Source organism: Cebidichthys violaceus, unplaced genomic scaffold (genome assembly GCF_023349555.1).
Source record: "Cebidichthys violaceus isolate CVI_PGR_0920_01 unplaced genomic scaffold, fCebVio1.0.p SCAF_13, whole genome shotgun sequence".
In the NCBI taxonomy this organism is placed as follows: domain Eukaryota; kingdom Metazoa; phylum Chordata; class Actinopteri; order Perciformes; family Stichaeidae; genus Cebidichthys; species Cebidichthys violaceus.
Window position 1 is genome coordinate 4,225,831 of NW_027176296.1, and position 17,523 is coordinate 4,243,353.

Here is a 17,523-nt window from a genome sequence, read left to right on the forward strand (position 1 = left end):
TGACTCCCGTACCTCCTTGCCGCTCCGTACTGCTATCCATTACAACAAGTGGCCGGGCTTCCCCTCTGTGCTCTAATTGGGAAGCTGGATGGCAGTAGGTTTAGCCAGTAATGGGGTCCTGCAATTTGGTAGCAGAAGTCATTCTGGAGAGACTTGTCAGAATTCGTAGAAGGGCCCAGTTGTGTGCGTCCCACTTTGCAGCCTCAGAAGAAAACCCCTGCATTTTAATAGTGCAGCTGTAGGCATTTCGGTAATTCAAGGTGGCGTCATTATCGGCTTATTTATTCACCCGAGGTGTCTGCCAGGAGGAAGATGACGCCGCCCAGATCAGCTGTGGCAGCTCACTCTCAGCACCTCCCGCAGGGCTGGAGAAGGGGAAATTAGAGAGGAATGGGCAAACACGACAATCATAGCATCGTTACTGAATTAGCACCCAAATAAAACAACAAGCTGTGAGTCTAGGTATTGAGAGATTGGGTTATAATGATCTGCTGTTCGAGGGGCAGCACAGTTACGTCCGTTTCTGATGTTTCAAGAGGTGGAGGTGGTGTAAAAAGGAATTTCACAGCGTAAAAATAAAAGTAGAAGAGGTGCCTCGTTTCTCTCTTTCAACCACCCACACTAAGCGTAAGGGGTACACTAACTGAAAAATGTAAATAAGGAGACTTCCATGTCCGCCATATAGGCTTATATTAGCAGTATCGATCTGTGCTTTAAAAAGAAATCCACGTGAATAATTTCCTCCTCAGACATGACCACCGTCTTCCTCTCACCTCGTCTTACCAAGAGGTCACTTGTAGTCACAAACAGTAACCGAGGAGGGCCCCAGTTTGGCAAAACACTCAACCTGATTTAAAGGAAACTCTGAACTAAGGACCTTTCTTAAAGAAAAATTTGACAAAGTGGAAAATACACTTATTTGCTTCCTGGCAGAGAATTAGATGAGAAGATAAATATCACTCCCATGTCTGTCCAATAAATATACAGTATGAAGCGACATCCATAAGCTTAGCTTACCACCTGGAAACAGGGGGAAAAGCTAGCCTGGCTCTGTCTAACAGTTATAAATCTGACTACCAAAACCTGTTAAAATCACATAACATGTTATATTGTATTTGCTTAATCGGTAAAAAAAGTGTAAAAAACAATTTGTAGTTCTACGGGGGGTTATGAACCAGACTATTACTGGAGTCTTCGCTGGTTACCTGGCAACACGCCACTGACACACACAAACACACATACATATTAATAATTTGTGTGACATCAACAATCATAATAGTAATACAGTAATACCTTTTATCAATAAGAGCCAACACTAAAAAGTTAGAATTAAACACTTCTGCAGCCACTTGGTTAAAAATTAGGAATGTCTATTTGCCAAATAGAAAAACTCTTCAGCCCTAAATATGAAGTGTCCATATTGTGGCCCCTCAACATCAATGCTTGCAATGTCTCAGCACTGTAACCTAGCAACAAGACTCTCACTTATATAAGATCTTGTTTAGGATGTTTGTTTTATTCTTAATGAGGAACAACAGATGGCAGAATCATATTTTGCTTATGCATTAGCTGTGTCCGAGGTCCCTTTAGCACTCATTCACCATCCCCCCACATAATCATAAATTCTTCACATGTAACAGTAAGCAGTACAGTTAGAATTAGCACACACAAGTTGTCAACATCGGATAGTGATCAGATTCATTATGTGGTTAAAGGAGCAGCTGTGAAACGTTGATGAACACATTTCATTTCTTTATTTTTGCTACTGACCCTTCCTCCATGCAGTATTACTAGACTTGTTTTATTTCAAGAATAGCCACTTACAAAGCTCTGCTAATATGATGATAAACACATTTTCCTATAAATTCTTCATAATAAAAGTCCCCCTTTATTTTGTTAACGAAAAGCTTTTTTTTTTTTGAAGTAGCAAAAACAAGATATTTTTGTTTTTTATCAGTAGTAACATAACCAACTCAGACACCAGGTCTCAGCTGTGCTCCAACCCCAGTTTTGCTCCTCTCTTTCCAAAGTTCTCGCTCGAGAGAATAACTGTGGTGGGGCTACAGCTCGAGAGAATAACTGTGGTGGGGCTAGATTTGATGAATTTTTTCCGGATTTTGCCCACATGCTGTCCACACCTCACTGAGATCCGAACTCTATGCCAGCCGAGCCACCTCGGCCACCTTTTGGTCTGGCCGATCCCAATGCGAGCAAGATCCGATCTCGGAGCATACAGACTTAACAGCTAATGCATCCCGACATGATGGGATGATTAAAGTGGCATTGAAAAGTGTAACCACTCCCTCACCTCTTGAAGCAGTTTTGGTTGCCATAGGTTTGAACTGTTTGATGGTCTTTTTAAAGACATGAAACAAAAGCACGGCTTGTTGTCTGGTGAATAAATGACTGTTCCCACGTGTCTAAAGTTTGACTGACTTCTCTTGATTTTTTATTCTGTTTCCACGACTTTTTGTTATTCTCTGCTGCAGCAGACAGTGTCATACAGTAAAGCTACTGATCTACAGTAGCTTTGAGCTGAAAAACTGAGGGCTCTTCATCTGAACCTTTTGAAAACCTCTCAGTCCCGGCCTGGGAGAGATAGGATCAGTAGACAACCCCAACATTTTCAATTTTGTGCTATCAGACATTGAGGAGACGTGTCAACAGTGGGGTCCTACAGCAAGTAAACATAGGAGTCTGACAAGCAATAACCTAGATTCAACATCGCCTCCGGTCCTCTCCCACTGAAGGTCCGCCACTTTCATCTCATTTAGATCCAGATCTGTTGATCAAAAATGACGCCTATTCCCCCCCGCAAAACAGAGAACGCCAGTGATTGTCTCTCATGTCATTGAGGGCTGTGCCTGTGTGTGGCTGGGTCCAAACAGGCTAGAGTGCTACCATTTGTAAGTCATAGCTGTTTTTTTTCCTTGCGCCATAAAGGTTCCAGTTATATGAGTGTTGATGCTTTTAATGATGCGCTATCATTTATTTAAGTGGAGGCTACTTGCTCCTTATATACAAATTAGTGCTCATATAGGCATTGCATGCAGAATATGGGGCGGTGTTTATGAGCATTGTGGTGCAGACTACAGATCATTCATTTCAGTCTGGTTTATTTACTTATTTTAACACTATTGCACAATATTTTAAGGCGGGAAGACAAGAACAGTAAAGTAAATCTATGGTAGCATATGGTGGATATTGTCACTATTCAGGCTGTATGTTCTTAGCCACATCCTCTGTATTGTTGCTTATAATAGAGTGAAGAGGAGGGTGTCTGCATCTAAACTGGACAGGGCTCAATGACAAAAGAGAACACGTGACTCGAAAAAGTGTTGGTGGGTCTTAAGAGGAACTCTGGAAATTGTTGAATCAACTTTTCTTTTGTTCATTTTTTTTTAGCAGGCATCAGGAGGGATCAGAGGGTGGAATGGTTGGAAGCCCCAGACGACTGAGAAGCCATTACAGTATAGCACAGTCCAGTGCAGAAACGCTTCCTCAGAGATTCAAATCTTGCAGATTAAAATAGTGTTTTATAAGCCTGTATGTGTGTGCACGTACTGCCATGTGCCTGCATGTGTGCTCAGTTAAAAAGTTAAAAAAAAATGTGTTTAAATGCCTTTGTGGGTGGCTGCTTGTGTGCCTGCGTGTGTTCGGGGCAGCCTAAATACCGAAGCTTTTAACATCAAATCTTCAAGAGGATTTAAGTGCTCAGAAACGTGTCAATTATGTTTGTAAGTGATGTCCAGCAGGGACTGTTGACGAGCTGCCCTCTGTAGAAAAGAACTTCACTTTTCGTTTTCTGGAAATATGCTTTTAAAAGGACTTTGTGGATTTATGATGCACAGCTTTCACACCAGCTAAAGTGAAGCCTGGTACCAGACCTATGAATCACTGCCCACGTGAGTGATTCAAACCGGTCTGGTTTTGTTCTTGTGAATAGCGGTTTGAGAAATCGAAGCCTTTGTGGGTGGAACTAACTGGCTGCCAAGCTCTGTCACGAAATATTAAACATTGCTCATGATATCTTTACATGTCGAACTATAAACACAAATTAATCATGCCCATGACAAACTCGTTTTAAAAGAAAAGGCCCTGTGAGTAGACAGAGACTGCTGAACAGAAGCCCAGCTTTACTGCTATAGCTAACGTTTGCTATCAAGCTATGTTAGCTGACATGTTAGCAACCAATAGAGGGCCCAATTTAAATCTATATAATTAATCTTGGGTTTGTTTCTCATAGGTCTCAATCTCACAGGTGCTTTATTCTATCATTCCAATTTTTCATGACTGTATGTCATTCAGCTTGTTCCTAATGACTTCATGTCATTGTTTTCTGTTTGTGTTTTAATTATTGCTTTTTGAATAATAATTTTAAATACCAATATATTGTGACCTCAGTCAACAGCACCCAATTTTAGCCTATTCAGTGTACATGGGTAAAAATTAATAGATACAATATTTCCCGTTGGTCCCGATTAAAGATAAAGTATATCACACACTATCCACTGACTAGGGGTCATTTTGAAGGAGACAGATAATTCACAATACACATACAATTATTGCAATATGCAAATTAACTAACATTTATTTCTTCAGATGGAATTACATTACATGACTTGTAATCCTTTGGGAAGAACTAAGTTAACATTTCGCTATGATGGTTGTTTCTTACAGGAGTTTATTCTTGGGGTCCCCAGGGACCCCAGATGGTAGTCCTTATATGTTAACAAGGTGGGTTAAAACACCCCAACGGAAAATATTTTACAAGATGACAATGTCAAACTGAATCACAGAGTCTGAATATAAGGTGCCTGGTGTGATGTTACCCAAAGTGAGGGGTCATTTAAGCATAGCATGTACTGTCTCTCCTTGCACAGAACTGAAACACAGGCCAGTTCTCACCGGGTGAGACATCCACCATACCTTACTGTCAAATGTAATATTACATACAGGTGATGTTGGTGAATGAGCCAAGGGTTGCAGATTTGAAATGCTAATTTTGTGTCTGTATTGTTTTTCTTTTTTCTTAGTTCCTCCCAAGATATATGACATTTCCTCTGACATCACGGTAAACGAGGGCAGCAATGTGTCGCTCATCTGTACAGCCAGTGGGAAACCCGAGCCAAGCATTTCCTGGAGACACATAACCCCATTAGGTGAGTTCACTTCACCTCTCACATGCCTATGCTAATGAATGGGTGGATGGCTGAATTGAGAGAGGAAACAAGGAAGAGTGGACAGGATCAATAGGTGATGGACTGAGGACGGGAGGACTGGGAGGTATGTTGCAGATGAAGGGGGATGGGATGAAGCAAGAAAGGGATGAGGTTGGATAGATTCATGGCAGAAGGAGGGAGGTGGAATTGATAGATGTATAATATATTCAAGTAAACATACAGTGTCATGGAGACAGGGAGACCTGAGATCATATTCAGCTCCTGCAATTATGATGTATTTAAGGACAGATGCAATAAACGATTCATTGTTTTTCTTTGAATCAGTTATGAAATAGTTTCCACCCACTAACCGACAGACTCACCTTATCTCTAAACACCTGGCGAGATACAATAATAAGATAAGGGAATTACTTGTTTACATCAGTAGGCGATTTGTTTGGTTTGGACATTTTAGAGGGGCTGCGATCAGCTCTGGCGGCCGCATCGCAGCAGCTGCGCCCCGTGAAGGTGACTGATATTTCAAACCTCGGTCAGATATAGCAGTCATTTCCAGAGACTGGGTCGGGACCCGCAGGTGGGTCGCAGGAGATTTTTTTAAGGTCAGCAAATAAATTTGCATAATTTCTTCCATGGTCATTTATTTAGCATTTGTATCTGCAGTACACCTTTGAGCCACATGAGGGAGCCTGGATTTGTTGTGATAATTGTAGTCTACTTATAACATTGAATCTATTATGTAAGGCTAACGTACATTTTGTTTGCTTAACTCAAGAGTAGGGATGCCCCCCGTTACCGGTTCTAAACGGGAACCGATGAGACTGTAGTAAATACCCGGAGTATCAGTAAGCTCTGGAGTTAACGGTTCTGTTATCGGTACTTTAGAAGTTCCGAAGTGAGATCTCCGTGAGAAAAAGCAGTGTCGCAAACCTCCTCTCTCTGTTTCTTTGCACGAGGGGCGGCGTCGTGCTTCACACCGACTCCGGCTCAGTACAGCATGAGACACATATCATGGCAGAGAGGGAAAAAAAAGATTCTTCTACTCAAGTAGATGCTGAGAACTGTCATTGTCACAAATGCAATAACATCCTCAAATGTAAGGGAGGTAATAGCAGCAGTGTATCAAATATATTGGGCCAACAAGCAGAACAGAAATGTGCAGAGATGCAGTTTGTTTAGCAGCCGTCCGTCCCTGTCCACTGCAGGCAACGTTAGCGATGCCATGAGTTTACTAATGAGAATAGGCTAATGAATGACACCCCCCCCCCCCCCCCCCCCGTCTACCACTACCGGTCCCAGTCCAAATCCCTTTACGAGCAGCTACAGGGAAGATGACACAGGAGAGGGTGAACGAGTGTCATAGCGCTGTTACCCAGTTTATTGTTAAAGGCCTGCACCCCTTCTCAACATTTAGGTAACAACTAATAAGTCTGTCAGTGAATATTGAGTTGTTTGATACATAGTTCTTAATAAGGGGAGCAGCTGTGTTATACGTTAGTGTTATACATTATTTTGCAGCTGCTAGTCCCACTACCACTCCAGCCAACACACCTTAACATTAATTGTTTTTTTACTGTGGGGAGATGACCAAGGCTCTCAACTCAAATATACTCGTCCCTGTAGGAATGTTCTCAAATTTACATTTGATGTTGCCATTGAAATGGTATAGTCAACAATAGTGAGTTATTAAAAAATGTCTGCCGTTGCCGTTCAAGACTATTTGTTTACATATGAATAATAAAGCAATGTTGATTATTTTTTAATTAATTGTCTTTTTTTTCTCACAAAACAATCAAAAAGAACCGATAAGAGTGTCAATAAGGAACCGAACCGTTTAGCAGTACTGACAATAGTACTAGTATCCATAAAATCCTAACCATACCCACCTCTACCCAAGAGAGGAAAAAAACAAGAGCATGTTAACTCACTTATAAAGTATTAGACATGTGAATATGTTTTCAATAACACATGCAAAAACTTTACCAACCACATTCACCAACCACCTCCATAAGAAAATAACACTGGACAAACATATTGTTTACATAGTTGCATAAAGATAATATAGACTTGTGTGCAGTGAACTTAAATTCATGTTATTGAGTTCTGTAAGACATTTCATGAGTTTCCTGAGTCATTGCACCACAAGATATTTAACAAATCCATGTGCAAGTCATGATTTAAAAATAATCAAATTAAGAAAAGGATAAATCTTGTGAGCTTTGTGGACTGACATGATGAAAAATTGCCAGAAGATCATTTCACATGAAATTAGCCACACACTAGAAGTCTTTATTAATACATCTATGAGCTAGCTGAATGGCTTACTTTCTGCCTGCCAGTATGGCAGGGTGTTAGTGACCTTATCTATAGTAACCCCCATAGGGTTTTACCTTAAGTAATGAAATCAGCGAATGAAAACGAGATCCCCTTTATATATTCAATATATCTATCCTGGGAAAATGTCTCCATATGCATCAGTATTAGTCTTCAAAAATGTAAAATATCTCCTAGAATGTTCCTACTTCTCTATTTCTACACTTCCATTTCTGAAATGACACAATTCAACTAGTTAACAAATAAAAAGCCATGGCTTATGTTACTCCCTCAAGGAAGTATTAATGTGTTACTGGAGCACATCCTTCCACAAAATCAAACATGCTCATGTGTATTAAGTATTTCTAGTATAAAAATATTCAGCTCTCATCACTGCAGGGGAACCTCTTATTTGCTTTGGCATTTAAGGTGCATTAACAGAGACTTTTTATTATCATTATAATTTATTTAGGTGGCTCCTAGTCAGAGCACACATCCACCATTAAGTGCTTTGAATACTGAATCCTCCCTTTGAAAACTCATTCCAAAGCATTTAACTGTTGCAGCAGAGCCCCCACCCAGCCACTTCTAGTCCTCCCTCATTTTCATATTAATGGATTAGAGCATGCTGCGCTTATCTGATAGCTGTGAGGATGACTGCATTTATCTTATGGCTGTCAAATCCTCCTCTCTGGTGTGCTTACCCTGATTGCGTTAGGGGAGTTTTCAGAAGATGATCAAAAGAGCCATCCTCAGAGTCCGAGTGGCAGTCACTCATTCTACTTTGAAGTGTCCACGCTTTGAAGTGTGCCGGGAAAGAAATGATATGCTGGTCAAATGAAAGGGCCCGGGACGAAATGTAATCACAGACTGTCTCCCAGCACATCAGAAAGGAAGCCATTTGCCATGGGATCTTTGAGTCGGTTATTGTAGTAAGGGCCATTTGTCCAAAGGACGTGGTACAACTGAAAGGTTGTAATAGGCTAATTACATATCGATGGAATTCAATTAAATCTGTTGGATATGCAGAACAGTCCGCTCCAGCCAGTGCACAGGATACCTGAATGTGCAGTCAAAGCGTATGGAAATATTCATGTCACTTATGAATGTCCCATTCAATAAAAGCAGACATGCAAACACCAACTGAACTACCATGAACACAAAACAAAAAAAATGCAAGTGGCTTCTCAGGATTTGAAAAATGCCAACAGGCAGTAAATAGTCATAACACCAGTCCTCTCAAGAAAATGATGAAACCTAACTAAACTTCACATTTTTACAGATGGAGAGTTTTGGGGGGAAAACATATGATAACTATTATAATGATGTCTCGATGTGAAAAACAGTCATTGCCACATTTGCTTTGGAAATTGAAGTTTGTGGCCAACTAAAGTTTGGGGACTGTTGGTCTGAACAAGTTCATACTTTGTTTTCTTCAGTAAATGGAGATTAACTTAAACTGAAACTTTGACAATTTCTGCAATTTACACATGATAAAGAAAGTTGCTGCTAATACAGAAAATACAAGCAAATACACAAATACTTCAAGTTGAACACAATGGAAATTCCCAGGGAACTTATTATAGACCCTTTGTGTTTTATATCTATTTGCAGACGTTTTTATTACACAAATGTGTCGTCAAAGGGGTGAAGATGCTTCTTTAGTTTTTCTTTCCATTTGCTTGTGTTTTGTCTTTTTTACTGTGCTGCATTGCAGCGTGTTGAGCTCTCTCAGTAGATCTATAGAAGGATCTACTTGTAATAAAGGTGATTTAGTAATTACTTTAAAATAGTATGGATGCACACAATGTATGAGACAAACTTTAGTATCAAGAAATTTCATAGTGTATCTTCAGTCAAACTTTTTGTATTGTGAGTTTATATCGAAACCATGATTTTTGTTTCACGAATCGTATTATCGCCTGATGGTATCCTTACACCTCCAGCACACGATTTGGGCTATTTATATTTGGTTGCAGCAATTGCTTTCATTGACGTGAGGCCAAGCAGGTGAAATGGCTGTAAAGTGACAAACATGTCTACTTGACAGGTTTTGTTTGCCGGCCTTACTCTCCTCAACAGTCAGCCATTTTGGGGTGGAGGTGGGGATTTTTTGCTCCGTGGATAGCTCTGCTGCAGCAGTCAGTGAAGTTTGACAGGATGATAAATTGCCCCGACTGACTGTCAAGTTCCTATTCCCACTCCGACTGTTTTGTGTTTGCATTTTTTTTTCCTCCCCCCCCCCTTCCTGCCAAGCAGCAAACTGCCAACTAAGAATACACTTTGTGCATCCAGTGAAGTGTGGCCATAAACTGTTTATTGAGACAATAATTTGGCTCAGTGTGTGTGCATATAAAGTCAATGACTAGTTTTCAGTCAGAGAGATGCAAACTGAAGCAAGTACTTGTAACACACAGATCATCTTTGTTGACATGCTACTAGGAGAAGAAACGGTGTCAGCATGTGTCTGGAGCTCATTTAGCTTAAAGAAGCGTTGCTGTTTTGTGGAACAGTTTAATTACCCATGTAAAAATTGTGCTTGGCAGTGAAGTCCTCGGGAGTTTGGGGTGATTGCTGCGTGATAAGGTCGCTCATGACTGGAAAGCCCGCTAGAGTCCCCTTATCAGCTGCTGAAATCTGGATGTGCAAAGTGAATGTTTCATGCTCTCACTACCCTTATTAACCGTTGTTGATGTGCCCTTGAGCAAGGATTCTACCCCCGACTGTTCCAGCACCGCAGCAGTCACCGGTTGAAAATAATAAATGGGAAGCTGCCAAGTTTGTGTGTGTCAACGCGATCCTGCAGCTTCTACTCCAGGATTTATGATGTTCTCAAACTACTTGTATGGTTAAAGAACAGCTGAATTTAAAAGAGAGATGCCATTTGAAGGAGTACAGTGGTAATACTCCCAGAAGCAACTCTGTCATTATACATTTATTTAGCTCTTGACATCACTTCTTACTTTGCTCCTAAAGCTCACAATAGCTTGTGTGACATGTCAGTCTTTCAGGGTATTGCTTAGGCACTGTGCTGTGGTTCCTCAGCCATCTTCAGGTCATAGGGAGGGGGGGTGAAACAGCCTTTAACAAAGTCTGTTTCACGTTGGTTGGATGACTGGGCAAAATGCTCTGATTAGCTTTTTCAATTGAGATTTGAATCCATGGGATAGATGTGTGACCTTTTGAAAAGGCTGACTAGTTTACCAGAATACGTAGTTGATTGTTTCCTGTAATGGGACTCAGCTGTTTTTCTCTCTCACTTTCTGATCTGGAGAACTTGTACTTTCGGTTAAACTAAGAATAACTGGATGAGCCTCAGCTTTCCTTACTTGAATATATAAGTTTATTACAACACAAATCTAATGTCGGAGAAGGTCTTGGTACAGCTCGTATGGACACAGTCATAGGATAAAATGTCAAGTAATAGTCCATTCACTCAGCTTTATACAGTGTGTCTCACATCATGCAGAATCAAGTGTAATCACGCCATGTTGGAGGAGACCTCCAGACTATGTACCCTAGGATCTGGACACATCGAGCCTCCTCACATAAGGCATGCCAAGTGTAAAGGACTCCAAGGTCTCTCAAAATACCAATCCGTGACAATGAACAAACTATACATTTCATCATATTTGATAAAGTCTGTCTGCGACAGATCCTCCCTTTTTGATCACGAGATCGACATTACATTACTCAACAAAAAAATATATATATATTTTAACTCATGCACCACTGAGCTCTGTCCCGCTCCGCCTAACAGGAGGCTGCTCAAAGAAAAGAGACTTACCGAGTAAGTGAGATCTCTGACGGATGTTGAAGGGAACACACATCGAGTCAAACATCCCACTTCAATCTGGCTGGAAATAGGTTAGAGACCTGTCGTGACCGACTACACTCCTAAGACGAGAGGGAAAAACCTTGAAGCATAAATCAAGTAATTTCAAATCAATTTAAAAGGGCTCAATGTACTAATTATACTTGACTACTGGACTACATAACTTGATCACAGTAACTTAGACCATATTATGGAAATGAAAGATGTAACTTTAAAGTCCTTAAACGTCCATAAGTGTTCAGTTTTACAACTGAAAACTAGTCAAAACATAGTTGATTCATTTCTGGCAACTTAATATATACAATGGATTCTGGATACCTCAAATCAATCAAAAAAATACAAATAAAAAATGAATCTCTCTAACTATTTAATGTAAATATATAAAAACAGAATTGCCAATAAATGTAAAAACAAGTAAACAACATATTTAAATAGTTTCTAGAAAATGATGTCCCTTTCGGCTCCCAATCACTAAACAGAAACTCGTTAAAGTGGAATTTACCGAATCAGCATCCAAACAATTGTCTATTATAGGAGCAAATGTAGGTAGAGTTTGATTCCAATCAAGGGAAAGGTAAACATTTCTTTTAATATTAGCAGCTATCTTCAAACTTTCTTTAATATAAGCTGATACACTGGTGCATAACATCATCAATTTGTTCTTTCTTTTCTCAATCTCTGAGCACAAAGCGTCCTCTTGCTTTTGACAGTGTGGAGAGAATATATCATCAAGGTCCTCATCGTATCGTTACTTTCTCACATAAGGAATGCCAAGTGTGAAGGACCCCAAGGCCTCTACATACTGCAAGTTTTCTCTTTTTTTTTTGCTTTTTCATTTTATTGCACGAGGCACGTCTTCCCCAAAACATCCCCCCAGGAAACAGACAGCAGCATCCTTTAAACTGACAAGTAACTGCAGTATGAGTACAGTAGCTTACTCAAAGCTGGATCCAACAGAACTTGCTTGGTCCTGAACTAAGTGGCAACAGCAAGTGCATAAGTACGGCAGCTCAGTCTGGTTTCAATGTGAACGGTACAATGAATTATTCAGACTTGACTTTATATCACTGCTACATACCTTGAGCTGTGTCTGCCATGTCGCGCTGGAATTTGGCAGCTCTTTATGAGATGCTCAGCAACTTTCTGGCCGTCTGTTCACCAGGAATCTCTCATTCAGCCCTGGATTCCTTTTCTCATAGTTTGCAATGAACTGATGCGCAGTTCAAAGGCAGACACTTGAGCATGCTTTAAACACGATGGGAGGTGAAAGATAAAGAGTTACATGCTGCATTTTAAATTTCAGATATCACCAGCAGGAGCCCTGCTTAACACTTCCCCATTCAGCTGTTGAGCTGAGTTTTGCGAACTAAAGAGGTGTTCAATCGTCACATGCTTTAATGAAGTGTCAGTAACATGATGAAAAGTAGACCTGTTTTATCTAAAATGTGATATTGAGTTACTGTCACTCTGCACATATTTAATGGCAGCGGGCAGCCATTGATGATTTACTTCCAGGCAGCGACTTCAAAAACAAACAAGAAAAAAAAAAGCTCTTTAACTGCCACCTCCCTTTTGAAGGAAATTCCTTCAAATTAAAAGTGCTAATTTGATATTCAGAGCATTAATATAGCAGCAAATAAACCTTTGCTGTGTAAAGATATAGTGGATTAATGTCAACTTATTAGAGAATTAAATCGCTCCCATCTGTGTATGAGTTATGCAAGCTTCTCCTTTCTTTGTTTTCATAGCCAAGCTGGCCATGCCGGCCATGCATGCTTTTAGTGCGTGTTGGTGCACGGAGTGTGCCCCACTGGCTAGCTCACAGCTGCTGCTCTACACTGCGCTCATGCAGCGCTTACAGCCGTAACGACCAATGCCGTCTTTGCAGGAGTGTAGCACCCACCCTCCGGTTCCCCCTCAGGTCAACATTGTGACTTTTATTAGCACTTTTGCTGTTCTTTGTACTGTTAGCGACATTTTCGCTGTTAACTGCGAGCAGCCGGCTCAACGGTCGCCATGTTGAGAGCAGTGTGGAAGTGATAGATGTGCTCCTAATCTCGTATGTAGCACCTTATGATACATTCATTATTTCTGACTTTAGGACCCTTTGACATCGCAGGACTTCAGAGCTACAACTGATTATTTTCATGAGTGATTCATCTGGGCGACAGTGGCTCAGCAGGTAAAGCAGGTCGTCCACTTACCACATCATTCAAAAATAACTCAAAACATGACATTGTTAGGCTGACAGACCACTGACAGAAACATATTTTTAATTATTTTTGACTTTATTATTGATTAGGGTGATTGATTTGACTCTTCTCAATTATGTCCCTATATCCCCATACTACTAATCTTGTATATATATATATATATATATATATATATATATATATAGACAGATATATCTTCATTTATTTTTGTTCCATTCTTGTTGCAATTCGTCCATCTTGTAAAAGCCTCTCATTCTGAATACATACAAGGTTAAATATAGTTTCAGATTCATATTGCAGTGTGTTAAGTATTCATGCGTTGGCCAAGCTCCACAGATTGATTCAATTCCACGCACTGTGCCGGCCAAGGAAGTTAATTAAATAATAAGTACAGTTGAGCTGTGCTATGGAGTTAACTTTTGGTCTCTTACACACTACAGTATGTTCCAGTTTCATAGTAAAGTAAAACGTGTTGAATATTTTTAACTCATATCTTCTGAGGGATTGAGCTACCAGTATGTACTTATTGTGTTTGGTTATTATTTACTACATGTTTGTCTGATCAACCACTTATTTCGGAAATATACCGTAGAGTTTTTACATTACATTACATTACAGTCATTTAGCAGACGCTTTTATCCAAAGCGACTTACAATAAGTGCATTCAACATTGGTAATCAAAAGAACTACTAGTCACCAGAAGTCATAAGTACATTTCCTTTTCCAAACAAGCATCTAAGAGCATGAAGCAGAGCATAACTCAGAGCCAAAGTACAGTGCAGAAACAAGAAAAACAGTTAGTGCTATAAGTACTACGAATACAATAAGTGCAACAAGCTAGTATGAAAACAATAAGTGCTAAGTGGAAGGCTCAGGGTAGCACTTCCTGAAGAGGTGGGTTTTCAGCCTGCGCCGAAAGATGGGCAGCGACTCCGCTGTCCTGACGTCAGTGGGAAGTTCATTCCACCACTGTGGGGCCAGGATAGAAAACAGACGTGACCGGGTCGATCGGCTGCCAGGACCTCTGAGCGACGGGGCAACCAATCGCCCCGAGGCAGCAGAGCGAAGTGGTCGGGCGGGGGTGTAAGGCTTGACCATGGCCTGGAGATAGGAAGGAGCTGTTCCTTTCACTGCCCTGTAGGCTAGCACCAGAGTCTTAAACTGGATGCAAGCTCTTACAGGTAGCCAGTGTAGAGAATGGAGAAAGGAAGTTGTGTGGGAGAACTTGGGGCGATTGAACACCAGGCGAGCTGCGGCTTTCTGGACAAGCTCCAGAGGTCTGATGGCCGACGCCGGGGCTCCGGCGAGTAGAGAGTTGCAGTAGTCCAGGCGGGAGATGACAAGAGCCTGGATGAGAACCTGCACCGTCTCGTCAGTCAGGAAGGGACGAATCCTCCTGATGTTGTAGAGCAGGAATCTGCAGGAGCGTGTAACGGATGAAATGTTTGCCGAGAATGACAGTTGGTCATCCAGGGTCACACCCAGGTTCCTCGCAGTCCGAGTTGGCGTCACCACAGTATCATCAATGGTGATGGACTTTACTTTTAAGTAAAGTAATTAGAGCTATGCTATATTTTTACTGCAGTCAACATATTCATTAATGCATCAATTGTAATGCACAAAAATATAAACATGTTGCTAACATTTTCTGAGTGTTACTCAGTGTGTTATTTGCTACCTGACGAATGCTGCCCTCTGCCTTGTCCGAGCTCTTCTTCTAATCACACAGTCACATAGATGTCTCAACCTCAATCTCTAAATCCAGTACAGTAAATTGTGTTTCCCTCTCTGCAGTGCATTTGGCTAAATATGTCAGCACAGAAAGTAACAGTGAGGAAATTGTATGGGTCACTGAGGTGAACACATAGAATCAGACATGACTTGGGGCTCCTTTGGCCCATTTCCACTCTCTGGATTTTAGTGGCCTCAGATTGACAGCCAGGGCGCAGAGTAGGGGTTACAGTAGGTATCGAGGCCGACTAAGAGCATGTTGTCCAGACAGGCCCAGCACATCGTGCCATTCTACCCCTAGTTCTTGCCCACACCTTGACTTGGGGCCAGAAGGCAGCAGCACACAATGAAGCAGCGTGGGTTGTTCTCCTTTTTTGGGAGTTAAAAGGATAAATTGATGTAGAAAATGCTGCTCTATGCCATAATGGATTCTTCAGCGATGCCTGCCCTATCTGCCTATTGCAGCCCTGAAGGAAGTGTACTCACAGCTCCCCTACACAATGTGGGAAATTGCTTACTGCAACGGGACTTAGCAAGCGTTGGCGCTGAATGTGAAATTAACCTTGCTATGATTTCTTTAATTTGCTTAGAGTGACATCTCCCTCAGGTGAGAAGGGCCTCTGTAAGTCTTTCAAATATCTCAGCGTGAACTCGCACACAACGCATGTCAGGTCTGTTTAACGTTACTTACATCAACAGTGGATTTTCTTCCATCTATTATCCTTCATATTTTTTTCAGGATGCATAATGCTCTGTCTGTTTTGTTTTTCTGCAATGTCAAGGTTGAGCACTCAACATATAATGATCTTCGAAGTATCGGCCTCTATCAGGGATGCGATTCTTGTATAATGGCTTCTATGACCTTTGCAAAGCCCCCTTTCTCCTGTAATCGATAGGAATACCATTTGCAGCCTGGGCAGGCTGACGCAACTAAATATATTGGCTTCCATTTATCAAGAAAGACTGCAGCTTAATTAGATTTTTTCAAATGGAAATGTGTCCATTTGTTTCAGTATTACATGTATTTTTGTATTTGTTCAAACAGGAGTCCATAGAACATATCTGATTATACGAAATAATCACGAGATGCATGTTACAGTATAAAACTTGCAACACAATATATCTTTTAATTTAAATTAGCATTAACTGTCATAAACCACACCTAATACTTACGTTTAAATGTAGATGATGTGGGCACAAAAAAATAACCTATAGCTTTGCTGCACTTTTACAATGGTTGGCATTTCACAATATTGTAACTGTCATAAATCAAATAAATTAACAAAATACATTAATGTTTCGTAAAGGATAATAATTATTACACTGATTTAAATCAGTCAACAAAATGCACATTTATAAATACATATGTTGGGATCTCTCTAACACCCCATTGGTACAAATTAACACATTCACATTCAGTCCAATAATTTTACTTATCAACAAACATCTTTTTCCTCTGAGTTTCCTAAGCCTAAACACTGCAATATTGTCAATTTATTTGGCTTCCAATTTGTGTTTTGTCAAAAAAACAAAAAACGTATTTTCCCACAAAATGTATCAAATCATTTACTTGCTCAACAGGGACCATCTTTCGAATGTCTTTATTACAGCTTAGCTACAGAATTTGTCCATGGAAATTAATTTAGCAGCAAAGACATAGAAACATATCTCTATTACCTCTTGAGTCATAAAATAAAAATTCTTAGTGGGGAAGACAAATGATGGTAATGGTTATAATAGTTAATCACGTACCTCTTCACCCTTACTACACACACCAGTGGGACTATAGGCTGTATGAGCTATCATTAGAGAAGACATTTACAGCATGATTTCAGCTTCAGTAGAGTGCAAATCTCCAACCGGTGGTTCTGCAACGTCCACTGCTGTATTGTGCGATTAATGAGTACAAGAGACTTCATTCAAACTCAAAAGCAAGCGGTAATGTAACGTTATACAAACAATGGCCTCAAAGTTGTCGTATAATTCACCTAATACAATGTTAGCTAAACAATGGTTGTAGGCTGAAAGAGCACAATACATTTTTGATAATCTTTAGTGGCATTTTGTGGTCTTGGCAAAATATACACAATTACGGTGATGTCATATCTCCCACTATACTTCATTCGTTCTATCGCATCTTGGAGGCTTGACTAATCTTTGACCATCTCAAAGATGTCATTAGAAGATATTTTCACTCTGAATCATCAGCTCAGCGCTCCACAGTTCTCGTCGTATTTGTGAGCTGTAATAT

The 17,523-nt window shown here is 40.4% G+C and overlaps 1 protein-coding gene across 2 annotated transcripts in view; it reads left to right on the forward strand.

Annotated features, from left to right (window-relative positions):
* The window catches only part of negr1 (neuronal growth regulator 1), a 132,124-nt gene that overhangs the window by 55,404 nt on the left and 59,197 nt on the right, over nucleotides 1–17,523 (forward strand). For both annotated transcript variants that reach the window (XM_068707462.1, XM_068707463.1), the window contains exon 3: nucleotides 5,037–5,162. In XM_068707462.1, coding sequence (XP_068563563.1) covers nucleotides 5,037–5,162 — 126 coding nt within the window. The remainder of the gene's footprint in view (nucleotides 1–5,036; nucleotides 5,163–17,523) is intronic.